Source organism: Oreochromis niloticus, linkage group LG15, assembly GCF_001858045.2.
Source record: "Oreochromis niloticus isolate F11D_XX linkage group LG15, O_niloticus_UMD_NMBU, whole genome shotgun sequence".
Lineage (NCBI taxonomy): Eukaryota > Metazoa > Chordata > Actinopteri > Cichliformes > Cichlidae > Oreochromis > Oreochromis niloticus.
Genome location: NC_031980.2, coordinates 32,976,014 through 33,003,300, shown reverse-complemented (window position 1 = coordinate 33,003,300; position 27,287 = coordinate 32,976,014). Strand labels below are relative to the sequence as shown.

General features: G+C 38.7%; 1 protein-coding gene and 1 pseudogene across 1 annotated transcript; one reads left to right on the top strand and one right to left on the bottom strand.

Moving 5' to 3' along the window:
* Window positions 1-1,388: 1,388 nt before the first annotated feature.
* jak3 (Janus kinase 3 (a protein tyrosine kinase, leukocyte)) lies at window positions 1,389-24,783 on the top strand. The gene is made up of 24 exons (XM_003449062.5): window positions 1,389-1,542; window positions 4,840-5,046; window positions 5,129-5,246; window positions 7,397-7,514; window positions 7,993-8,138; window positions 8,220-8,517; window positions 8,633-8,770; window positions 10,003-10,160; window positions 10,287-10,398; window positions 10,565-10,745; window positions 11,584-11,708; window positions 17,409-17,540; window positions 17,619-17,706; window positions 17,978-18,102; window positions 18,363-18,501; window positions 18,712-18,863; window positions 19,221-19,371; window positions 20,754-20,881; window positions 21,050-21,239; window positions 21,555-21,679; window positions 23,065-23,237; window positions 23,543-23,660; window positions 23,746-23,859; window positions 24,052-24,783. Exons 2-24 carry the CDS (start codon window positions 4,848-4,850, stop codon window positions 24,169-24,171), a joined length of 3,348 nt encoding a protein of 1,115 aa, XP_003449110.1. The 5' UTR covers window positions 1,389-1,542; window positions 4,840-4,847; the 3' UTR covers window positions 24,172-24,783.
* On the bottom strand, window positions 24,491-27,287 carry LOC112842405 (N-acetyllactosaminide beta-1,3-N-acetylglucosaminyltransferase 3 pseudogene; annotated as a pseudogene).

Genomic DNA, 27,287 nt, shown 5'->3' with positions numbered 1-27,287 from the left:
TGCAATCAGTCCTCTCTTTATCCTGCTTTTCTGTGGATTCCCGTTAAGAAGAATAAACTCTTACTTGACGTAACTTACCTACCCAACTACTCTTGATAGCACACACATGAAGAACTTCGCTCTATGCTAGCAGTAAACACCACCTGGTCAGTATGAACGCTGCATGCATCAGAGCTTAATACCCATGAATCACCTTTTTTCCAGAAATGATTACAGACCAAGCAATGGCTCAATGGCTTCAGTTTACTGGAGCTGAGGTTTGAAAGGGTCTTATGTTGGATTTATTAGTCTTAACAAAGTTGTTTTATTTAATGTAAATGTTAACTGTAACCTGAAAATGGACAGCTATAGAAAAAAAAAAGAATACTAAATGTGTCGGAATAAAAAGTTTCAAAGAACAAGAAATTACAAGAATTGCCTAAAACACTAAAATGTTTGCCGTTGTGACCAGATGGTTTTCAAAGAGCTATAACAGGAAACTGCTCAGAAACCCAAGAGCTGAACGAGGAAACCACAGTTTTCAGCTGTTTCTCTTTTCCTGTAATGTTAGATCAGTTGATTTTCTTCTGTTGTTGATCTGCAGGGCCCACAACCCCTATACAGGAAATCTGTTTTGACTATTAAAAAGTCTGAGTCTTCTGTGCTCAACCATTACAACATTTAACATGATTTCTCTTGTTCAAAAGTATAACGGGGATCAGAGACATAGTTCTGATCTCCTTGGTCCGAGACAAGAATATAAAAGGCTAATGATGGATCATGTTTACATACACAAAATCTTGACATTTCCACAACTCGGGATGAGCAGTTTTAAAGTCCTTTGATGGGACAATGGTTATACTTACACAAAGAGGTCTGTGGATTATCATAATTTTTGGATGAATTAATAAAATATTTGCAATTCTGCTAAACTTTTCCTGCTGGTTGTGGTTGGGAGGAAGAACATGGGTCCATTGTAATACAATAATATAGGCTTATCACTGAAGGAAACAAATTTGGTCAACATCCTCTAGGAAGCATAATTGTGTTCAGTATATTTTATTGCATTCTGTATGTTTCATTTGCTGGTAACCAAGAGAAACAGCTGCACTACTCTGTGGTAACCAAAATGTATTAAGTTCATCCAACGGTGACTGTCTTTATTCATAGAAATGCATTACAAGGTTTTTTTTTGAAAACTATTTGAACCAATGATTATTCATTTAGACAGTTGGAATGAGCAATATGCTATTACTCATGTGCATCATAGGTCCTTATGGTGAAAATTCTAACGAGAAGCTGCAGAAGTTTTGACATCAGTATTTCAGTTTTTAAAGTTGTATGGGCTTGTATGTGTGGGGTGACAATAGTCTGATGACAAACAGTTGATGAGTTTTCTGAAAATCAGGAAATCCTTTTAAACTTCCTGTCTCACACAGACAGACACGCAGCGCAAAAGTCAGAAAAGTAACTCTGTGTTTGTGGCTACAAAGTAACAAAATGAGGACTTCTGTTGGTCGCATGTGACGATACACGACCCGACGAGTGATTGCACATATTCCTGTAAGTATAAAAGATATTTTTACATACTTCCTACTAAGAAACATCCACTTCCACTGTATAACTACAAGTATTACGTCACATTATGAAGAATGTGTTTGATCTATGGATTAATCTCTGTCTTTAGCTCTTTATAAACAGCTATTCAAAGAGTGGATGCTTTTACAGCATGTCCATATTGTGGGATATTTTTCTATAACAGTGACTCGTTCTTAAGTTGTTATGTTGATCTTTTTTAAAAATACATTCCTAAAATTGATCCTAATATACAGTATTTGAAAGACATTTATGAAAAAGTCAAATAAATGTACTTATTATTACATCGAAACGTAAGTCACATGTTCTCACAGTGTTAATTTGGGCTACGGCACAGCGTGGTAACCAGTTTCACTTGAGGGCGGGAATCCCCACAAAACTACAATTGACTTTTCAAAAGCTTGCTGAATGCTTTTATATGGATGTGAATACTGAATATGGGGTCTGTCCAGGTTTACATCATATTCGGTATTAGATGTTTACCTAGAATGCAGGGACATCTGGCTATGCATATTACTGTACAGCATACAACTTCATCCTATACAAGCAGGACCCTGCATTAAGGTTTACAAACACAAATTGACATTTAAGGACTTACCTTTAATTAATTTGAGTGCTATTGACTGGAATAGTTTTCCTGTTAATATTTGGTAAATGTTTCCTGTGAACTCTCTGTCACAGATCAGTATTTGATCTCTTTTAGCAAAAGTATTAAGCAAAAATGTAAATATGATCAAAAATATTAATTATATTAAAGAGCTTGGTGGAAAAACATAAAAAATTATGTTGGTTATTACCAATATTGTTAATTTATGACATAAACCTTACATTGAATGGTGGTCTAATTAATCTGTGTATATATAATCACACAATATATTTGCATGTGGAAAATATTTTTTCACTTCCAAGATTATATTATTCTCTCTTATTATTTTATTATTCTCTTTTTCATCCTTGCAATTATTTCCCATACATACATTTTTGCAGCCTATAGCAATATTTAAGTTTAATCCCAGCATTTTACAAAAGATTAAACATTTTTGTTATATTCTTAAGAAACACCAAAATACCAGGTTTTTGATCCTTACAGAATAGTACACTGTAATTTTATCAAGCATTGTTTATGTAGATCACCAGAGAGTTTACCGCTACAGTAAATTATATAAACACTGCACTGAAGTTGTCTAGTAGAAGCACTATTAGTGTTATAAGCTAAAAAGTTAATTTAGTTAACATTAAGAAAAGAGAAGACAGCCAAAGGGTGCAGCACCTCAATGGTGATGCACATGATTCCACAATAAAGTCAGGTGCCATCATAAATCACTCTGCCCCAAGTGTGCACATTGGTTGACATAAGAACCAGTGTTAAAGTCACTAGCATAATTAAGCACCAATAGAAACAAAACAAGCTATCTATTAGAATTAGAAGGACAATTAAGATACTATTAGATAATAATTGGAGCTTAATTGGAATTTAAAAGAGAAAAAGACAGTTAGATTCACAGGTAACATAAGTATAACAAATATAAAAGTATGCTGTGTTTTGTTGACACAGACAAGGTAGGTACAGGTCTGTAATTGTCAAAGGAAGACCTTTGACATTAATGTATACATGGGAACTGCCTGATGCATGGCTTTTTGTTACCTCAGAGTCTCCCACTAACACACCCATTATTCCTCAGCACTAATGAATCTATGAAGGACCTGACTAATTATTGTGCCATCTACTGTACAATATAAAGCGCCTTGAGGCGACTTTTGTTGTGATTTGGCGCTATATAAATAAAATTGAATTGAATTGAATTGAACTAATCGAGAAAACTACTTAGGACTACACCCTTCTATAACTTCTCTCCTAATTTATGTTGTTTAAGGTCACAAATTCCTATACAGTTAGCAAGAAAATCCAGTGGTAGTTATCTTTGTAAACAGTCTTTCCAACACATCCCAGTCAGCATTAATATACATACATTTGGGAAAGAGGATATGAAACATTTCTTTGGATTTCATGTCTTTTTTCTTTTTAAATGGATTACATGTGAAGTACTCAGTGAAATTTCAATAATCTAAAATGTGTCCAAGATTTTAATTATTGAGCATTTGGGGCTTTTCTAAGCTTCTGAAACCATGTCGTAATGCACCAGGGTACCTTGAGCCATGACACTGATTCTTATGACACGATGAGTCATAAGCCTATACTGTAAACACTAATGTGATACAACACACCTTGTAACAATAATCTGACTCTAGGTTTTTTTTTCCTGAGTCAATGGGGTTTTATAGAGCTGAATCATTTCCTTGTCATGTACGTGCTGTGCGAGCAGCCAGATTTGGAACCCACAATGCAGGACTTCAGAAACAGAACAAAACCCATTTGAACCTGAACCACACACCATGTAGGTATGAGGGACGACGCAACAAAGGGAGATTGAGATAATATATACACACCAAGTAACAAGGGAAAAGGAAACAATAATTACAGGGGAGGAGACAAGGAAAGTTAAACTGAATGTAGCACATATTTGACAAGGGGCTATAAAAATAACACCAAACTAAGACAGAGACTGAGACTGAAACTTGCAGCCTTGACACTGACCAAAAAGGTAAACAAATGTCTGACTAGGAACAGAAAGGGGAACGAAAAATGCAAAACAGGGAGACACAACTGAACGAGAAACTTTGGTTAACTTAACAGAGGAGAACAGGAGGAAGTGACAGGGGACATAGGGAGACAAACAGCGATTAGATTGGAATCCCAGGGAGCACAGAAGAGAACAAATCAGGGAAGATGAGACAGAGAGAGTAAAAGTAGACACCAGAGGACAGCGGGACAAAAGACAACAGGAAATACCAGCTGACAGGCCAATAAATGAACCTAACAGGGAAACAGTAAAGCAAATAAGACGCTGAAAGGTAAGGCTGATGCACACATGAGACAAAGGACAAAACACAGATGAGACAAGAACAGACAGGAAACCAAGAACAGACTAAATAAGAAGCTAGATCTGTGAAAAACAATTCAATGAAACAGTTCCTGACTCAATGACTCAGGAACACTGACATTACTCATCTAATCATATGGATAAAGTCAAGCTTTGTGGACGTCACAAGAACAGAATAACCTTTTATTATCACTGTACATGTACAACAAAATTGTGGAAAACAACTCCGTTATTCAGCATCAGTTATTTAACTCTCCATTTTCTAAAATTTATGTCAACACTTCAGCCAATCAAGTTGTTTATCTGTTGGCTTTATTTTCAGAAGTACCCATGGATCTCAGCGAGGAAGAATCAACTCCTCTGGTGATCAGAGACCGGGGAGGCAGCCAGAGGTCCAGTTCAAGCACTGTTCCTAATTTACAAGTCAACCTCTACTTCTTCCCTGCCACAAAGGAAGCAACAACATTACAGATCACATCTGGACAAATATCTGCTGAAAATGTCTGCATCCAAGCAGGGAAGAAATGTGGTAAGACTGTAATGCATTATGTATTATGTAAGTCACTTGTTTTTATCAGCCATATTCATTATTGTGAGTTTTTTTCCTCCAGGAATCTTACCGGTATACCTAAGTCTATTTGGTTTGGCATCTGAAGATCTCTCATTTTGGTATCCTCCGTCACACATGTTTGACACTGATGAAAACTTAAAAGTCCAATTCAGAGTCAGGTGGGTGTCAAAATGCCTTATTTGATGAGAAAATCTATATATATATATATATTTAAGATTCAAATTCAACTTTTCAAATGCTTGTTAATGTGCATTTAGGCATGTAGAGACGGTTAAAACAACTTGCTGAAGTTCAATCCAAACGTCAGAATGGGGAAGAAATGTGATTTAAGTGACTTTGAACACAATATGGCTGTTTGTACCAGACGGACTGATCTGAGTATTTGCGAAACTGCTCTGCTGGGATCTACCCCACACAGTCATTGCAAGTGTCTGCAGAGAATGGTCTGAAAAAGAAATAAATAACCAATGAGTCAAAGTTCTCTGGGTGAAAAGGACTTCTTGATGTCAGAGGTCGGAGAAAAAAGGCCAAAGTGCTTTGAGCTGATAGGAAGACAACGATAACCCAAGTAACTGCATTACAACCAAGACACAGAAGAAGATCTCTGAACCTCTAACACATCGAACCTTAAAGCAGATGACTACACCGGGTGCCACTCCTGTTAACTAAGAACAGGAAACTGATGCCACAACTCACAAGAGCTCACCACAGTTTGACAACAGAAGATTAGAAAATGCTGCCTGGTCTTATAAGTCTGGATTTCTGCTGCAACATTTGGATGAAAGCAAAGATCCATTTTTGGTGTGGTGGTGGTGTAGTGGAGAATATTTTTGGCATACTTTGGCCTCTTTAGAACCATCTGAGCAGCAGCCTACCTGATTATTGTTGATGACCATGTCCATCTCTTTATCCCTTTGACTGCCTCACCAAGAAAAATACAATGAAAAATATTTGTCCATATTTTCTATTCCTTTAGGTCAATAATGATATAATCATATATAGTCTCTCACAGTATGCTCAACCAAATGGTTGAGCAGGCAGTCAAAGGGTTAAGACTGCACCCATCCATCTTCAGACAGGATAAAAGACCATGTCACAAACTCACATAATCTCAAACTGGTTTCTTGAACATGATAATGAGTTCGCTGTAGTCAAATGGCCTCCAGAGTCACCAGACCTCAATCCAATAGAGCACATGTGGGATCTGCTGGAAGACTGTGCTGCAAATCAAACACTGAGCATTTTCTTTGCTTTTTAGGACAGTTTTCCAATTCCATAATTTCCAGAAGACTGTCAGGATAATTTAGATACATCCTGATATTAGTCTATTATTAACACTCGTCTTCATTTGTGGTGCATAAGCAGGTCACGCTTTACAAACAGCCAATATTTTGACTGTCAGAATCACTAAGCTGATATCTACTCAGAAATTACAGTCCGTAAACACAAACAGCCAAATGCTTTTATCCCTCTTTCACTGTTTTTACGCTTTAATCGAGCCAAGTTTCATTTTTATGTCCTATAATTTCCTTACTTGGGGACATTTAGAGGACAGACATGAATATTTCTTATAAAAAAGACTCAGTCTCATATAAATTAGAGGCACGCTGTGACCAGAACCTGGAAAGCAAAGATTAGCATCAATTTAGAAAATATGTTATTGATATCGGTGTGTTTTATGGGCTCATTTTCTTGTTGTAAAGCATATTGAGACTTTGGGGAGTTCACATTTAAATAAAATATTAATTACTTCATTAATTTACTTTCTTTGGTGCTGAAAATGTGGCTTTAGTCCAAACTTTAATGGGCTTCCACAAGGCATTACATTTACACTTAGTAGTTTTTGAATCACTGCTATCATAAAGTCTTCTCAAGGTAACTGCTCAAATGCTGCAACACAGAACAAAACAAAAAACTACACTGTTTATAACCATTAAGTTTTCCATGTGTAAAATTTTTTGCTTATTTAAGTTTGTTTCCTGAGGCGTCAGCCATTCACTTATGAGGAATGTTTCCAGGACCTTGTTGAATCTATGACACAAAGAATTAAGACAGTTCTGAAGACAAAATGAGGCCAAACACAGTGCTAACAAGGTGCACCTAATAAACTGGCTATTGAATATTCTTTCATTTGATGAATGCTTAGTGCGTCAACTCCTTATACTTAGAGTATAAGTATAAATAAATAGTTTAAATAAATAAATAAATAAAGAGTTTGGAGTACTAGTTGAACGGTTTTTAATGGATCTGGATGTAAAGGTTAGTTTTATATGATTTGATATCTAATGGAGTTCTTTTGTGTTTGAAGGTTCTTCTTTGGAAATTGGTTTGGGCAAGAACCAAGATCTTCATACCGCTACAGTTTGACTAGAGACAGAATCAGTCCAGTACTCAACTACAGTGTCATTGACTATCTTTTTGCCCAGGTAAAGTACAAAATAATCATATTATTTTCAAACATATTAAGTAATTATTTTAATTAACTAACGTAATTCATTTAAATTATCTTATACGTTATGAATTTCTTTCATTTAGTATAATTTTAAGAATCAAGTCGAGACTGATAGAAAGTGATTAGATAAGTGTTTTTCTATTTTAAGTACCGATTTCCAGTAAGATGAAATATTTACAATTTCTATTATTGAGAATGGTGAGATTCCATGAGATTCTTCAATTTAATTCATTAGCAAAACTTTATCCAACCATGTACTGTATTTGTCATATATCATCCCTATAATTATTCTTTGTCTTATTTGCTTTGAGGTCTCTATCAGTTGTTTTTTAATTTTTTAATTAATGTACTAGTGCACGATGTAACACAAGTTGTGGCAACAAAAAACTGTATGTTTCTTATAGTAGTAGATGTGAAGATAATAAGTCTAATTGATTTCTTTTGGTGTTTAGCTTCGAAATGACTTCATTGAAAGTAAGGCAGGCGTAGCCCCACCATTGTCTCTTCAGGAGGAATGCCTTGGCCTTGCAGTGCTCGACTTGTGGAGAATGGCCAAGGAGCGCAACCAGAGTGTTAGAGAGCTCTGCAAGACTGTCAGGTATTTACAGCTGAGACTGTATCATTGCTTATACAACAATCCATTCTAGTTTACATTACACCAAATATTATTCCTCTTTAGCTACAAATCCTGCCTTCCCAAGTCACATCGCCATGACATCCAGAAACGAAACCGGCTGGACCGCTACCGAATAAGAAATACCCTCAAGCGTTTCTTAAAGAAGCTCGGCAACTGCTCCGTAGATGAGTGCAGCCTGAAACTCAAGTACCTGATTGAGCTGGCTGGCATTGAGCCTTGTGTTGGAACGGAAACCTTCCAAGTGAATCATTCTTCCTCGCATCCAATGTCAGACTTCTCTCTTGTGCGGGTCACAGGGGAAAAAGGAATCCAAACTGCTGGAAATATCTACGACAGCCAGGTAAGATGACTGAAGAAGATCGAGTTTAGTTTGTAGTCAGTTAACTGCTATCATTTTCCTGCTTTAATATCTCTACTACGCTACTAAACAGATCAAAATGTTATTTGGTTAATAGGATTTGTCAAGAGTTGAGTGGCAGACCTTCTGTGATTTCCAAGAAATCATTGACATCAGTATACAGCGGGTGTGCCATGAGCAGGTTCCCCAAGACAGCAGGATGGTGACTATAACACGAAAGGATGACAGCTGCTTGGTAAAAAAATTTTTTTTACATTTAAACCATTGCAATGTATTCATATATATGAATATTAATTTTTAGAAACTATTTTACTGTTTGGATGTAAATATGAACAATTTAAAAGCTATTCGCATCAAATTAGTGTCCTCGGGCAACTGTATCCCTTCTGCTTTTGTATTGCTTCTCCAAAGCTCCCTGTTCTGGCCACGTGGATGACATTTGGCTTGCTGGGGTGGAAAAGTTGCAAATTTGTACCATCTGTCCAAAATTGGTCATGGCATAACGCCAAACCTTTAAGCGTAGATGGACCGATGTTGGTGATGTTTGTATGTTGAATAGAATTCTACCCAGACCATCTCTGGACCAGAAGTGAGAAATATTTATCAGATAATGTCATTTGTGGCATGGTAAAGTTAATGTGTTGGAGCCTTACAATTATCACCGTTCTTTCTGCGATGTCAGGAAAGCTATTATATCTATAGGAAGTCAGTTAACGAATTAGGAGAAGTGGTGGACCCAAAAGTGTGAGACAACAAGTTTCCATCACCACTGAAAAATGTTTTTTTTCCCTTCTCATTCTTTTTTCAAGAAAGCTTTCAAATTTTGTTTAGTTGAAATGTATTAGATAAAGAGATAGTAGAGAGCACTTTGTCTTTCTAGGAAGTCTAACAACGGTGTCCAGGCAACATTTCAGGAGTAACTTGAATGAGCATCATTGTAACACCCCAGACATTGGTTCAACTTTTAGTTTGGAAGTATTTTTTACCATGACTAAGCAAACACTTGGTGGTTATTCAGTGTTGAAATGCTTGATGACGCTGTCAAACAATGGTCCTTTAACTTAAAACTAAAACTAGAGAAGAGGACAAGATCACAGAGGGCCAAATGTGGTAAGCAGGGTGTGCAGTGAGTAATAAATGTCTGCCTACAAATGGTTCATAGTCAGAGGCCCAACTCCCACGACTACTGATGGTCCTCAGCATAAATGCTGGCTAGGTTTGATCCATAATGTGATGTTTGTTTCCTGGACATGTGGGAAGTCCATGGTAAGATTCCATGGTACACGTGGAAGTGGTCAGAGCTGGAGTTTAAAAACCTAGTGCCCTAAGTGGTCCAGTACAGCAACAGGAGACTAACTCGAAGGGGAGAGTTGCCAAATGTTAAAAGAGTAAAGGCTTTTGGTTTTGGTTTACAGGTCGGTGCAACTTTTTCATCAAACCTGTGTTTTGTCACTAATTTCAATACAGGAAGTCAAGTTCCAGAGTCTCAAAGAGGCACTTTCGTTTGTGTCACTTGTTGATGGCTACTTCAGACTGACCACAGACTCAAGCCACTTCTTCTGGCAAGACATTGCTCCGCCAAGTATCCTGGAGGGAATCAAAAACCATTGTCACGGCCCAATAACGTGTGTCATTTCAATGATTACTTAATCAGACACCAGCTTTTATACACACACACACACACACACACACACACACACACACAAACATATATATACATAATATGATTTGTTTTTATGATGTTTGAGCAGATCAGAATTTGCAGTCAACAAATTGAAAAAGTCAGGATACAAAGGTGGTACCTTCCTCCTGCGGCAGAGTCCGAAGAACTATGACAACTTTTTCCTCACTGTTTGTGTTCAGGTACAGATATAGACAAAAACTTTGTTTAAATGTGTTTTGTCACCCACTTCATGTTAAAGAAGCATCTGCTCAATCTGATGTGCAAAAGTGTTTCCCATGGCTTACATTTTGACTCAAGTGTTTGTATTCTTTCTTCTGATCAAAAATCAACCTCTTATTTCTGCAGACTCCACTTGGACTTGATTATAAAGACTGTCTCATTAATAAAAATGAGCACTACAGTCTCTTTGGTGTCCAGAAATCATTTTCCAGCTTGAGGGAGCTTACCAACCACTATCAACACAATAAGCTCCTGCTGGCTGAAGTACCTGTCAAGTTAACCCGCTGCTGTCCACCCCGACCCAAAGGTATGTTTCCTCAAGCTACAGATGACAGTATCTGCCTTGATCGCCAAAAATACAAGGGCAAACACACAGAGAGTTGTGACCCTGATACTTCATTTTGGCCATCTAGCTCCTGAAATTCAGCACCATGGCTAAACTGATAAGCTAGCTCATCTAGTTAGCTAGGGGCAGTGAATAAACACTGTGACAACTGGGATGCTTGTTTTCACTAGTGAAAAAGAGACATAAAAAGTACTTGCCAAAATAAGTTCAGAGCCAACTACCAAGAGTATCCTTTAGTACAACTTCTTTCACTTTCTTCCAGACTTCTTTTGGTAAACAGAGGAGCTGCCCCCTGCTGGCCATTAGAAGCAGTGCAGATTAATGGCACTGCAAGACTTTGCTGTTAAGAGCAGCAGGTTATGTCCATATTTTTTGACGGGTCTGTTAGAGGAAAATCAAAGTGTGATTACATATTTGTATCGACTGCATGCCAATTTTTGCAATAGAGTACATACTATTCTGATTTTTTTAAAAATATGAAATTGTCATATTACAGTTGTCTCATAATCTAAGTTTTATTGTTTCAATTAATCTGTGCATTTCTACTCATAGCTATCAATTGTAGCAGTAGAAACAAATGAACATCCACATGGTTACAATGTGTAACTGTCACATTCGCTATTCTGAACTACATCAAGGATATAGAAAAAAACATTACTAGGACACATGTACTGTCAAATCTACAGTTGTTCGACAGTTTTCTGTGCACTCATCATCATTCAATTCTTGTTTGAGGTAATATATGTCCGAAAGGTTGAAGATTGTATAACAAATATTATGTTTCCTGCTGTTCTTAAAGAGCTCACAAATTTGATCATCATACGCAACTGCAGCTCTGTAGAAGCTCCAGGCTCTCCAGCAACCGAAAGGAACAAATTCAGTCACATCCAGTTTCACATGATCAAATATGAGGAGCTGAGCTGCGTAAGTTGATCTCCATGTTGTGCCAGTCAGGCCAGTTGGTACCTCTGATGACTGTCAGTACAAAACTTCTTCTACTTGTTTTCTTCTTTTTCCATCTACTCCTTTTCTAGTGAAAGCAGAGCAGGAGCTTTACTGAAAAATATACGTTTATCCCAACATAACAGGCATTTATTGCTTGCTAGCTTTGGACGAGAAGTGGTGCATACCTATAGTAGTGAACTCATTTTTTAAATAGTAAACAGCAATTATTTAGAACTTATCTGTATCATTAAATTTCTATTGAAAAATTAATGTTAACTCAGATGTAGGCAACAGCAGCCAACTTCCCCCAGCTGCTATCCTTCATTTTGGATTTATTTTCCTGCATTGTTCTATTGGGGTAGCTCTTCATCCCCGTGTAGAGAGAGGGATTCTGGGAATTCAAACAATGCAAAGGCTTTGGCTATGATGTCAACCACATCTCCAGTGATTCCTCCAGCACATTTCACAAACAACAAACTAGATGAACATGGATATGAAATAGCTGTTGTTTATTTTTCTTTGCATTGTAATTTTTTTATTTTTTATTCCCTTAACTTATTCCTTTCTGACATGAACAGTAGCAGCCCCAATTACAGCTTCCATGTGTTTTTGATATTTCATAACTGCAACAAAATTTGCAAAGATTTGCATAGCACCCATGTACCCTGTGAAACTGCCCTGAATTTCAGATATATATCTATAGAGAGAGAAAGCATGTGATAGGGTGCCAAAAGAGTAATTGTGATACTGCACAAGGAAGTCAGACGTATGCAAGGATGGTGTATTAGGACTGTGAGACAGTGATGAAGTGTGCAGTTGGGGTGATAGATGGGTTCATGGTGAGGGTGAGATTCTATAAGGGATCGGCTCAGATGCCCTTATTGTTTGCTATGGTGATGGACAGATTGACAGATGAGATCGGGCAGGAGTCTTTATAAATTATGATGTTTGCAGATGACATTGTGATCTGTAGTGAGAGTGAGGAGAGGTGGAAAAGAGCTGGGAGAATCAGGGTATGCAATGGAGAGAAGAGGAATGAAAGTCAGTAGAAGCAAGACAGAATACATGTGTGTGAATGAGAGCAGGCCAGTGTAACAGTGAAGCTCTGAGGAGTAGAGGTAGTGACGCTAGAAGAGTTTCAATACAGACGGTGGCAAAACAAGACGTGGAGCTAAAGGTACTTGAGTGTAAGATGCTAAGATTTTTGCTTGGAGTGACCAAGATGGATAAGATTAAAAACTGGTATTTTAGAGGGCCAGCTCAGGTTGAGATGGTTTGGGCATCAGAGGAGAGATCGTTGCTATATTGGACAAAGAATGTTGAAATGGAGCTGCCAGGCAGGTGGAAAAGAGGAAGACCTCAAAGGAGGCTCATGGATGTAGTGAAGGAGGACATGAAGAGGGCTGGCGTGACAGAAGTGGATGCTGAGGATAGGCTGAAATAAAAGCAGATGATCTGCTGTAGTGACCCTTAAGTAGCTGAATGAAGAACAAGAGCTGGCACCCTTTATCATGATTTCTGGAACACTGATTCAGAGTTGTGCTTTATAACAACAGTATAATCATTAGGTGAATTTCATACGAAAATAGTTACACTATATGGGACAGTCCCAATATTCTGGCAGCTGACACATCACTAAAGGTAGAATCAAATCAAAATCAAATCAAAGTTTATTTATATAGCACATATTAAAACAACAGTGTTGACCATAGTGCTTCACAGTCAGTCAAAACACAAGACAATTAAAACAAACAATAAAATAGGACAACAAACAATAGGTAACAACACAATAAGCTAAAATCAGCCAACTAGTTAGAATCAAAGGCCAAAGTAAACAGATAAGTTTTAAGACGAGATCTAAAAGACTGGATAGACTCGGCCATACGAATATGTACAGGGAGGTTATTCCAGAGTCTAGGTGCCATGATCGCAAAGGCCCGGTCTCCTCTCGACTTCATTCGAGACCTAGGTTGTGCAAGGAGCAAGTGATTGGATGATCTAAGCGCTCTGTTGGGATTATATAGGTGAAGTAGGTCAGAGAGATAGGTGGGCGCTAAATTATTCAGAATTTGAAAAGTGAACAAAAGAATTTTAAAATCTATGCGATATTTAACAGGGAGCCAATGTAGTTTGGCTAAAATAGGAGTTATGTGTTCATGGATTCTTGTACCTGTTAAAAGACGCGCAGCTGCATTTTGAATTAACTGAAGCCGATAAAGAGAAGAGTGTTGGAGGCCCGAGTAGAGGGAGTTACAGTAGTCCAATCTGGATGTGATAAATGCGTGAACAAGCTTTTCAAGTTCCTTTAAAGGAAGGAACGACTTTGCTTTGGAAATCTGACGCAACTGGTAAAAGCTGTTTTTCACCACAGTGGACACCTGCTTCTCAAGTTTAAAAGAGCCATCCAGGAATACTCCGAGGTTTCTTACAGTGGGCGAGAGATGGCTAGCGAGAGGGCCTAGGGCATCAGTCAACTGGTCTAGCGGGGTGTGACTACCAAAGACTATGATTTCGGTCTTATTCTCGTTTAATGTAAGAAAATTATGTGATAACCAAATTTTTACTTCATGCAAACAGTTGAACAGAGGTTGCAAAGAAGCAGACACATCGGATTTCAAAGGTGAATAAATCTGGATATCATCGGCATAACAGTGAAAGGAGATGTTGTATTTTCTAAAAATTAATCCCAACGGCAACATGTACAAAGAAAAAAGAGCAGGACCGAGCACGGACCCTTGAGGCACACCACAATGAATAGGGGCAGAAGCCGAGGAGTGTTGCCCCATAGCAACAGAGAATGACCTCTCTGAGAGGTAGGATTTAAACCAAGATAAAACCGTACCTTTGAGACCAACAACATGTTCCAATCTTGATAGAAGAATGTTGTGGTTAACCATATCAAAAGCAGCAGTCAAGTCAAGTAAAACTAAAACCACGGAATAACCAGAGTCAACAGTTAAGAGAAGATCATTAAAAACTCTAAGTAAGGCTGTCTCTGTGCTGTGGCGAGGTTTAAACCCGGACTGAAACTTTTCATTTATACCATTTGCATCTAAAAATGCCTGAAGTTGTTTTAGAACGACCTTTTCCAATATTTTGGAAATAAAAGGGAGTTTGGAGATCGGCCTGTAGTTAGCAAGACAATTAGGGTCAAGATTTTTCTTTTTCATAATAGGTTGCACAACAGCATGCTTAAAGACAGACGGTACACAACCTGATGACAATGATGCATTCAGCAGAGATAAAATACAAGGACCAATAATATATAAAGCTTCCTTAAAGAAACGAGAAGGAAGAATATCGTGCGGGGAACCAGAGATTTTGAGATGATCAATTATATCTTTTAAAGCAGAATAAGACACTGGCTGAAACTGTTGAAAGACAGTCAAGCATTCAGCGGCTGGAACTGGGTCTAATACTGATGAAAAATGAGATGGATGAGAAGCCCTTAGAGCTGAGATTTTATCAGAGAAATACTTTAAGAATTTATCACAAAGAGCAGGGGAGGCATCCCTAAAAGTGACAGTGCAAGGGTTTATCACAGAGTTAAAAGTATTAAAAAGGGCTCGGGGATTGTGGCTATTAGTCATAATAATACTAGACAAAAAGGCAGATTTGGCAGCTTTAACAGACTTTTGATACTTAGATAAACAATTATGGAGGATGTCCAGAGAGACGTGGAGTTTGTCTTTCCTCCATTTTCTTTCAGCACGACGACATTCGCGCCTAAGGGCGCGAGTAGTATCATTTAGCCAGGGTTGTGAGGATTTGGCACGTTTAATCCTCGGAGGTGCCACAGAGTTAAGAATGTCAGCGCATGTAGTATAAAAGAGGTTAGCAAGCCCATCAGCTGATAAAACCCCATTACAGTTAGCATCAGAGAGGGGAGAGTCAAGGAAAGCATCAATGAAGTGGGCGACTGACTCAGAGTTAATCGTGCGCGTTTGCCGCACAGGACCATCACTGTTCAAATCCACATCGCTCACTACAGTATTAAACAAAACCGGGAAGTGATCAGAAATCCCAGAGTCCTTTATGTCCGTGATGCAAATATCCAAACCGTAAGAAAGTACCAAATCAAGTATATGACCTTTAGTGTGAGTTGGTTCACTTACCCACTGTGTGAAATTGAGGGTGCTAATAAGAGCGAGGAAATCCTTGGCTAGCGAATTGTCCTCACAGCAAACATGAATGTTGAAGTCACCAACAAGTAGTATACGGTCATAACGTAGCACAAGGCTCCCCAGTAGATCAGCAAATTCTGGAAGAAAATCCTTGATATGTTTCGGGGGGCGATACACCACAGCGCAGAGGATGGAGGGGACACCGTTCAATTCCAATAACTGCACCTCGAAACTGGGGTACAGAACAGGTGGCAGCTGCCGATATCGAAGTTTGTCTTTAAAAACTGAAGCTAGCCCTCCACCTCTTCCAGTGGTCCGGGGTGAGCTAATAAAGGCATAGTCAGGTGGGAGCAGCTCCGAGAAGGGAAAAAGTTCGCCGGGGCGAAGCCAGGTTTCCGTCAGGAATAAAAAATCCAGTCCCGACGATAGAATAAGATCATTTAAAATAAAAGTCTTATTCGCCAGTGACCTTGTGTTTAGCAAGGCCATACGGAGAGTGGTCACACTGTCACTGGTAGAAGAACGCCGCAGCAGGCGAAGGTTGCCGAGATTCGCACCTCCTCTGGAGGACCGCACCCAGCACCTACCGGGTGGAAGATCAGCTGGGAGGTCCAGGTAACCATAAGGTCCAACGGGGCGAATCCAGCGGTGACAGAATAGTCTGAGGTTAGCATGGTCCCGGAGGGCAGGAATAGATGACAAGATGTTTATAGAGTAGCGATCATTTGTCGCAACATAGGACTTTAAAAAGGCCTTGATACGAACACGGATGCCGCCACGTTTACCCCGTCTCCGTGAACGTCTCCTTTGAGAGAAGGTAGATGGTAAGTGGCGGAGGTAATCAGGAAAGTCCTTCGAAAGCGGAGGAGGATTTTCAGATCTCCATTTAAAATCTTGTGTCTGGTAGTCCAAAGGCCGGAGATTCAAAAGAGTTTGGCGATCGTAGGCAAGTAACGTGGAGACATCAGGGCAGCACATAGAGAGAAGGACGACAAACAACAAACAACAGCGGAGTAGACGGCTTGCCGTGAACACTGGCGCCATCTTGGAGGCTCTGCCAACCATGCAACACTTAGATGATCAATCCCAATTGAATTGGGATATTTAACTAGTGAAAAGATGAACAAAGCAAAAACTACAAAAAGAAAAATTGAATCCCAGTAGAACCAGCACAGTCACATCAAGGGCTTCTCAACAGCAACAGTTTTGCACCACAGGCGTTTTCTTTAGCAGAGATTTCTTGCAAATCTATTATTCTAAGGAGACACATCTCGAGTATTGTAATTAAAATGTTTATTCTTTATCTCAACAATATGTGACAAATCTATTCACACTTTCTTGGTCTGAGCTGAGACCTGAAAGTTTAAATGTCTGACTCTGGCCCTGCTTCTTCTACAACTGCTCATATCTTCATTACAGCTACAGTTGTGTCTTTTAAAATGAATAACGCTGTAACAAATACTTCTAATGCTGCTACTGTGACACTAGAGCCACAGAAATCTAAAAAGAATTGCTGAGCTATAATGTTGTTTATGATGGATACTTTCCCGATCAGGATGAAAGCCTCGGAAAGGGCTCTTTCACTCGAATCTTTAAAGGCAAAAAAATCGACATTCATGATGGGGAGAAACGCATGACCGAAGTTCTGCTGAAAGAGCTTGATGCCACTCACAAGAACTGCTGGGAGGTGACTTTTTACATACCTACGTATTTTTTTTAATGTATTTGTTTCTTATGATTAACACATGCTTTTTGACATTTTCAGTCATTCTTTGAAGCTGCCAGCCTGATGAGTCAGATTGCACACAGACACCTGCTCCTTGTATACGGTGTTAGTGTTCACGGAGCAAAGAGTGAGTTAAAACCAAGTTGCATGATTGCATTGACTGTTTTTGTTTGCTGGTTGTTTGCTAGTAAGCCCAGTAAAGCTGAATGTTGTGTTGCTGAATGTTGTGCAATCAGTGTTTCGACTGACACAAGTAGTTGTAATTTCAAAGCTGACAGTTATTTTGTTAACTTTGTCTTATAGCATGTGGCCCTAGCTCAGTCGCTGCTCTGCGAGTGAGCGCTCTGTGTTTTGGTTTGAAGTACAGCTGTTGAAACAAACCTTGTTGTGCCTTTCAGACATCATGGTGCAGGAGTATGTCAAGTACGGGGCCCTTGACCTTTACTTGAAAAGAGGGAGATCTGTATCAGTGAGCTGGAAACTTGACGTAGCCAAACAGCTTGCATCAGCCCTCAACTTCCTGGTAAGGAAGATTTACCGATGTGGAAATGAGAACAAGGCAGCCTAGAGCAGGACTGACTGTAGATTGCATGATGTGCAAATAAATGTTATTTAAAATGTCATGTTTTACCCCGTGTCTTAAAATACATAACTGCTGTGAACAGTAGAATTAATGCAAAGGATGAAGTGTTTCCTAATAACACTAAACAAGCAAACAGGTATTTTTCTGTCCTGCTCACTTTGAAATGTAGTTGCCTAAAATGACATGTAACCCTTGTACAGGAAGAGAAGAACATTGTTCATGGAAATATCTGTGCCAAAAATCTGCTGCTGGCCAGAGAAGGTGACCCCTCTCAGGGGAGCTCTCCTTTCATTAAGCTGAGTGATCCGGGCATCAGTATGGCCATGGTGGGCAAAGATGGTAAAGCCTTTTTTTAATTTAAATTGATTGATTATTTACTCTAATGTATCAGCATTTTTTAAAGCAATGGTAACCAATTCTAGCTATATTCATTATATTTTCTACACATTAACATGCCTTACAAAATAAAGGATACTTTTAGCTGCTTCCTTACAACCAAACAAACAAATAGATTAAGAAACTTAATTAATACAATTTTTGTTTCTCCAGTCATTCTGGACAGGATCCCCTGGGTGGCCCCCGAGGTGTTGGACGCTCCAGAAAAACTGACCCTCGAGTGTGATAAATGGAGCTTTGGCGCCACAGTGTGGGAAATCTTTAACAATGGAAACTCCCTGCTACGAGGCTGGAACCTAGATCAGGTAGATCATCTTATTCCCTGATCTGCAGTTTGTGGTTTTGGAAGGCTTTAAACTCTCTAAACCTTTTAGCTGTCTGGGTCAGGGTTACATGATCACTTAAAGCTCATTGCTGTAACGCAGCAATTGCAGAAAATGTCTAAACTAGAGGACTCTGTGTGTGAGTTGTAGCTTGGGTTTTGGTTCATAAAGTTCAGTATACAGAAAGACTGGCACAGTTCAGAATATTATATTAACTTTTCAATTTGATATAAATTAAAAGCAACAGATTAAATGAAAATTGCACTTCCTTTTCTGTTGTACAAACATTAAATGGTGCTACTGATGTGTTGGGGTTTTTTTTGTTTTGTTTTTTTGTAGAAGAAGCAATTTTATGAGAGTTTCCAGCAGCTGCCTCCCTCTCAGTGGACAGAGCTAGCAGATCTGATCAGTCAGTGTATGGACTACCAGGCAGACTTCAGACCTTCGTGTCGCAGTATTATCCGTCAACTCAACAGTCTCATCACTTCAGGTAAAGATGCGTATCATACTGTTCTGGTAATCAGCTGAGACATGTGTTAAAACTGTCCTTTAAAAATGAATAAATTAGATAAATAAAATGAATTCAGTTAATACCAGAATACATGGACTAACTTTTTGTATCAGATATAATCCTTAAAAAAGCAGACATAGATAACAAATGATGGTGTTTTATGAAATGTAAATAAAAACACAATGCGTGATTTGCAAATCTTATAAACCTGTATTTTATTCAGAATGGAACATAGAAAACATAACGGATGTTTAAAGTAAGGCATTCTTTTACTTCATAAAAGATATGAGCTGATTACAATTTGATGGCAGCCACGAATCTCAAACATATTTCACCAATATGCAAAAAAATACCTCTACAAATTATGGAACAATTTCAGAATAATGTTCGTCTATATAAAATTGCAAAGACTTTGAATATGTCATCACATGATGCGATCAAAAGATGCAGAGAATCTGGAGAAACCTCTGTGTGCAAGTGACAAGGCCTAAAATGAATATTGGATGCCAATGATAACGTGGCACTGCATAAAAACAGGCATGATTCTGTCATTGAAATAACTGCACAGGCTCAGGGACATTTCCAGAAATCGCTGTCTGTAAAACACAATTAACTCTGCCATGCAACTCTATCAAAAACAAAGTCATACGTGAAGGTGATCCGGGAACATCATCTTCTCTGGGTCAAAGATCATTTAAAACAGACTTTGAAATTCTTTTTGTAAAACACGCATGTCCTGAACTTTGGACTAAAGAGGAGAGGGACCGTCCGGCTTGTGGTCAGAGCTCAGATCAGTGAACTGCTCTAACAAACTCATGAGCATGTCTAGTTAAAATATATGTGCATAATATTTCCATCATGTGCAAATACACTGCGGTTATGAGAGTGTAAAACTTAACTTTCTTCTTGACCTAATAATCACTTGAAATCATGCATATACAAGTATCAGTGTAAACACTATTAAATTCAGAAGATAAGGTTCACACACATTCACAGTCCAATGAGTTCTATAAAGAGCAAGTATGAATCATTTAAAGAAACAAGAACGCACAGATGTATTCCTTCCAGATAACACAATTCAAGTAAGTGCATTTCAAAAAATGCTCTAATATACAGTAGTATAGGGAGCTTTATAAATAAAAACCTGCACTGACTTCACTGTAAATTATAAAATAGCAAAGAGAAATCTTTGTTTGTCCTTGTGTTTGTGTGTCTGTATGATTCGTCCAGGGGTAGCTGTTAAACAGAGTACTGTTGCTACCAAAAGCTGTTTTCCACATGGATGATGTTTTAGGTATTACGCTGAGATTCACTGAAGTTAAAATGCTGCTGATTGCTAACTTTGCCTTGTTTTTTGCCAGACTATGTGATACTTCACGCTACAGAGCCTGTCACACAGAGCCCCGTGTGCAGATCTTACAGCCACCCTCAGCACGACCAGACACTGTTTGAGGAGAGATACTTGCGCTACATCTCCCCTCTGGGAAAAGTAAGTGTGAAGCAACATATAAGGGACAGAAGCTTTAAACTAAACAAATATATCAAGCTGATGTTATGCTACACAAGCAGGACCTACTATTTGTGCTTATTCTTTATCCGTCTCTCTCATGCATCTACTTTAACTTCAGTTTTTACCTGTGACTTAACACATTTGCAGGGGAACTTTGGCAGCGTGGAGCTTTGCCGTTATGACCCCCTGGGTGATAACACTGGTGAGCTGGTGGCTGTGAAGAAGCTGCAGTCCAACAAGCAGTCAAACCTGGAGGACTTCCAAAAGGAGGTCAACACCCTCCACGTCTTACACTGCGACTACATCGTCAAATACAAGGGAGTCTGCTACAGCATGGGTAAAAAAACCAAACAATAGTAAAATGATCTGCCCCCTGCTTACACTGTAAAACTCTTAGCTCTCCCTTTCCTGTTTTATAAATGTGTTAATGTGAACTCATTAAGGATTGCTGTGCCACTTCAAAAACATGTTTAAGGTGACTTGTGTGACTTTTTTGTAAAAGGTGTAAATGTAAGTGAACCAAGCAAAAGAGCTTGTTGCACTTACTTATTTCCTCTTAAAGCATGACACTCACACACATCTCTGTGTTTCAGTGACAAAGATTTGAAAGGGCAATATTTGATGAATAACGTTATGGCTTGTCTGTTCACAGGTCGCCTCAGCATGAGTCTAGTGATGGAGTACCTGCCCTACGGCAGCCTTATTGGCTACTTAGAGAAGAACAAAGACAACATCAACACAAGGCGGATGTTACTATTTGCGTCTCAGATTTGTAAGGTGCGTGAGCCTGCAAAATGTTAAAAATATGACTTCTGCTATATGGAGAGGAATTAATTGCTTGCCCACACAATCATAAATGAGTATCGACTGCACATTCTAGACTTGAAAGTCTTTTGCTTTAATGTGTGCGTGACCTGCTGATGATAAACATGTCTTCCCAAGCAAGTGTAAACCAGCAGGATTTCAAGCTGCCTGTGATGCAGCAGGATTACAGATTTGATTGGGCAGGATCTGAAAATTGACGCGACACATGTGAGACCGTTCTTGAACCAGTGCTCACGTTTTACTAAGTACACAAGAAAACAAGTCGTAAGATGTTGTAGAATGGACGTTTCATTGCTGTTTAATTTACATCAAAGACGGCTGTCAGTAATGTCTAGAAGTCTTTTGTATGTGTGTGTGGACAAGGCCACGGGACTTAGGGGTGTTGCAGCACACCCTGTTACAAAAGGCAGACATCCCCGGCCAAATGCACAAAAATAGATAAATGAAGGCGCTCAAACACTTCAAATACCAAATCGTTATGATTTTTTCTTTAAATAAGCCAGGTATTGTGGTCAAATAATCTTACATAGGACTCACCAGTCACTATAAATGGTGCATTTTTCAAAATGAGCTGTGAGCACATACGTATCCCAATAACAAGAAAACATAATTTTTTATTTTAATGCTAACTGCTAATAAAAAGAGCACAAATCGACAGGCAGGTAAAACTTTCAGCCTCATCAGAGTGATCACTCTCACAAATGTCCTGATACATTTTGAACACTTTGGATATTATTGCCCCTCATCATGATTGATCAAACATCCGAGCATGCAGTCATATTCAAATTATTCCAACAGCAGATGGAGGCTCTTTGGCCTATTGCCATCTGTAGCAGTTAGACATTAATGTTAAACAGTAATTTCACACTACCTGTTGTTGCAAAAGGTTTACTCGATTACCCCCGTGTATATTTGTACATAAATATATTTGGGTAAAACGTCCATATTTGGATGTAAGCTAATTGCATGTGTTGCAGTCACAAGACTCACCCGTGTGTGTGTGTGTGTGTGTAATGCCGAATATTTCTCTCTGCTGTGTGGACCAGTTCAGTTTTGGCAGTTTATTCTTGTCTGTCGTGTGCAGCAGAGTCTGGTAGTTGCAACGATGACGTAGGTTTTAGAGTTATATTAGAAGGTGACAAGAAGAATTAAGTGATAGCTAGAAATGTTTACCTTCTTATACCATATAGCTTATTATATTCCGCCCACAGACACACACAAATACATAGACTTCCCACAGTTCTACGTGTTGCAAACCTTAAAAAAAATTAAAACACAAAGGGAGATTGACAGAACTAAATATAAAAGTGTCTTTCGTTTGTTTCTAATCCTGTCAGGGGATGGAGTACCTGCAGAGCCTGCGTTATGTGCACCGAGACCTTGCAGCCCGAAATATCCTTGTAGCCAGTGAGACGCTGGTAAAAATCGCTGATTTTGGGCTGACCAAGGTCATTCCACATAATAAGGACTACTACCGCGTCACCCAACCTGGAGAGAGTCCCATCTTCTGGTAGATTTCCTCTAGTTTCACTAATAAAAATCTAATAACTGCTTTTCGATGAATCATCTACTTTCTTGTGTCTCAGGTGTGGTTACTAGCTGTTATTACTTCCTAATATGACTAAATGAAAGACATGAATAAAACCAAAGATGTCACAATGCTTTTTTTTTTAAAAGAAATGCTTCTCAGAAAAGAATATGTAATGTTGAAAAGTGAAGCATAAGCTATGACGATAGATTTCCTCTGCATGACGAACACAGTTGCACCATTACTCAGGATTATTTTGTGCTCTAATGGTCATGCACTTACTGCAGGTATGCCCCAGAGTCCATCACTGAGTCCAGATTCTCCCAAAAATCAGATGTCTGGAGTTTCGGGGTCGTTCTCCATGAAATCTTCTCCTACTGTGATATAAAGTACAATCCGAAAAGGGTAAGAAAATGTACAACTGTTACAAATGTGTCTGAAAATGCTTCAGTTTAAATATGGATTCCCATGACTTACTGTTTTGTTTCAGCTTTATATGCAGGAGATTGGGCACAACGTGCTGGGTACATCTATTTCAGTGCATCTGGCAAATCTACTGAAGGGTAACTGGAGGTTACCACAGCCTTCAAACTGCCCGCCAAAGGTACGTTTGCTCTGTGCGGTCAAAACAGTAGTTTCTTCAGAATACTTTTTGATCTTTGCTATTGTAAGTCAATCAGACCTTTGGAGAAACGACTTTCTTATCTGTCTTACATCAGCAATAAAGTAGTTTCCCTTCTATCCTTTTATTCCACAATCTTTATCCCTGCTCATATTACTTTCATTGTAATGCCAGGTGTACCCTTTGATGAGGCAGTGCTGGGCACATGACTTTGATGAGCGGCCATATTTCTCCGACCTTGGAAACCAAATTGAAACTATGATCCAGGATGAAAGAGAGAACTCTAAAGGCTGACGAGGATACAAGATACTTACTCTTTGTTCAAAAGGAAATCAAGTTTAAATATGTACATGTTCACAAGCTCTCAGGAGTGAGCATCCAATTATGGGAGTATGCACAGAGTGTCTTATTTCTGATAGATCATAGGGTACGCTGCCTCTGATAAGCTCTACTTAGGTTCTTTCAAGTTGATATCACGACAAAGCCTTTTACAGGCTTTCTGGATAATGTTCACTTTATGACTTTACCTGATACTAGGCTGTTATATTTTTTCCAGCAGCTTGAGCAAGAACAGTTTGAACTTTGAACTTTTTGCAGAGATTTAATGGTTTGCTAGTTTTTTGGGAGGGTTGTAAGTGTTTCGTATCTCAGTGAAATTCATGAACCTAACAGTAGTGTGTAAACCCAACCTAGGCTCACAACGTTGCAAAAGTAGATGAAAAATATATGTTACCTGGATGTAACTTCAGTTCTCTGTGTGCATGCGTTGATCGCGCTTACGAAAGATGCAGCAAAGCATAAATAAAGCTCTTTTCCTAAATTAAAATGTGTTTTTTGAGATGGGCGGGAGAAAGACAAGCTGGACAAGCTTATATAAAGCTAATAAGTTTATATGGTAAAAATATATATATATATGTGTATTAAGTATTATTTCAGAATAATTTGCACTTTTTTCTTTTGCCAGTGACTGAAGGGGAATGTAAGGTCAGCAAGCAGGTTGTTTAAGTTTTAGCTGTGTCTGAACAGGTTTGAAATATTACAGAAACTTAAGCTTAAAAATGTGCAACAAAATGTGCAGATTTTTTAATGCAATATTGTATTTTTTTTTGTATGTACATTGAAATAAAGATTTTTCTGTGTTTTGCATTCCTGACTAGTATGAAATTCTTAAAGCGTATAGTCCAGTCACACACAGTGGTGGAAATAAAGTAAGTATATTTACATATAAGTATATTGGTATAATTTAGAATTTCAAGGCATGCTTGGTTTTTTCTCTGTATTTCAATTTTATCTTAATTTAAACTTTTAGCCCAGTACATTTATGACAGACTGATATAATGATTAACCCAATACATTCAAACCAGTTTCACATGAGTCGACTTACACAGATGTCAGCTGTTAGACTTTATTCTAAAAAGTCACTATCTCTTTAAAACTTATATTATTATATTTGTATAATAAATAAACTACAACAGACTAGAGAGAAGTGCCAAAAAGTACATACAAATTTGTTTTTCACAGTGTTCTCTCTCTCTCATTACCTTTGACCCCATGGTTTTATCTTAGCAACCCTTTGACAGAATAATAGTGGGTAGTCATTCTTCTGTGCTGTTACTCAACCATAATTGTGATAAAACAGTGTTTACTTGCCATGAAATGCAACTTAAAATCTCTTTGAGGTTTTCACTTAAGTAAAGCACTACAGTTTTTCTGAGATGCTATAACAAATACAGTATTGACAAAGATAATCTGAATCTTTACCTCTTCAGTGATTGCTACTATCACCACATTTTAGATTAGGATCGTGTATTTTATGCCACATAAAATACATCCTAGCCGGGAGAAATCTGTGTACTAGTAAAAAGTCTTTGTAATAACAGGGGTCATAAAGATCCGCTTTTTTTGATGGGATGTACAGTCCGGCAGTCTTGAAGCCCATGTGGGACACAGGACCAAGTCCTGCTTTGGCCAGACACATCCCCATGTAAACGTCATCAATGGGAAGAAGGTTAATGGATTTTGACATTTTGTATATGACCAAAGCTGTATAGTGAGACAGGAGGTAGCCTGCACCCCCACAGTATGGAGGGTATGAGTCGGCCTCATGCACCTGAACAGGAATATAGTACTTGCTGTTATTACCTCTAATAGGCCCCACATTTTGGATCAGATGGCCAGTAAAGAGGTGCTGTCTTCCGTCATTGTCCTTCAGGCCTTGCAGATACTCGACCATGTTGTCTGTGTTGGCAAAGACGTCGTCATCACCATTCAACAGGAAGCGAGCATTGGGACAGTTCCTTTCCATCCATTCAAGAAAGAGTATCTGCTTCAAGGTGAGGTTGTAAAATGTGTCACTGAAATCCCACTGGAGGATGTCGTTGTGCTCCCGTTGCTCCAGCTCCAGGAGCTTGTTCAGCCTCTCCTTCTCAAACCCGCTATCTGTCGTTCCTGAGATGAAGATCCGTCGAATCCACACACCGTTGTGTAACCTCTCTTCACCCCACGTTTTGCGCAGCACCTCTCTGCGTTCGTAGTTCCCCGGAGAGCTTTTAATGACCAGAAGAAGAAAGACTTCTCCAGATTTATCAGCTCCTCCACATTTGTCCGGAACGTCCAGTAGCATGGGGAAGTGGCGACAGTGGCGATAGTAAAGGAAATCTTTGATATGCTGAGGAAGTGTTTGGAATCCCGGGATGTTGGCGACAGATGTGTTTTGTTGACATTTTGGCCATGAGGCTATATGAGAGCTTTTCATGGGTGTCTTCTTTTGAGCGCCTTTGCTTCTGTTAGTCACAGGTACAAAGTCAAACCCATGGTGGAAAAATGCAACTTTCCAAAGAAGGAAAACCAATAAAAAAAGAACTCCACCTATTGGGAGATTTTTTGACTTTCTTATTCTCATCCTTTAAACTCTGCAAAACAAAACAAGGAAGAAATCTAACAACAATAACAGCAAAAAGGTACGCATCAAAACCATCAGGAGAAGTAATCACTAAGGCACAGCGGAGGAACAAATCAGTTACTGACTCACCCACTTCATTTCAGTTTTCTCTAAATGTCAGGTTGATGAAAATAGATTCATCTTTTGCTATAATATCAACAGGTGACACATTTATTTATATTTTTAAAATAATAACCACATTGTGTAATAGATTAACTTATACAAACCTTAATGCAGTGAGATGTGGTGAAATGTGATAATTGTCTGATTAGCTTCATCAAAATCCAGGTTTAATCCCAGTTTCGATTTCCCAGGACAGGCTGAGCATGTCGATCACTTGAGAATCCAAAATTCACAGTTTAGTTTTGCAGTTTTTGTAGAGTTCAAATGTAAGCTGGTGACTTCCTGAAAAAGATTTTCTTCTGTCTACTGCCACACCTTAAACCTCATAGCTGCAAGAACAGATATT

Bases quoted from the DNA above. Each gene is read 5' to 3' on its own strand.
- jak3 (XM_003449062.5), top strand. From the start codon at position 4,848: ATGGATCTCAGCGAGGAAGAATCAACTCCTCTGGTGATCAGAGACCGG. The intron at 5,047-5,128 runs GTAAGACTGTAA...TTTTTCCTCCAG, and splicing joins CCAAGCAGGGAAGAAATGTG to GAATCTTACCGGTATACCTA. The intron at 17,707-17,977 runs GTGAGTTAAAAC...TGTGCCTTTCAG, and splicing joins TAGTGTTCACGGAGCAAAGA to ACATCATGGTGCAGGAGTAT.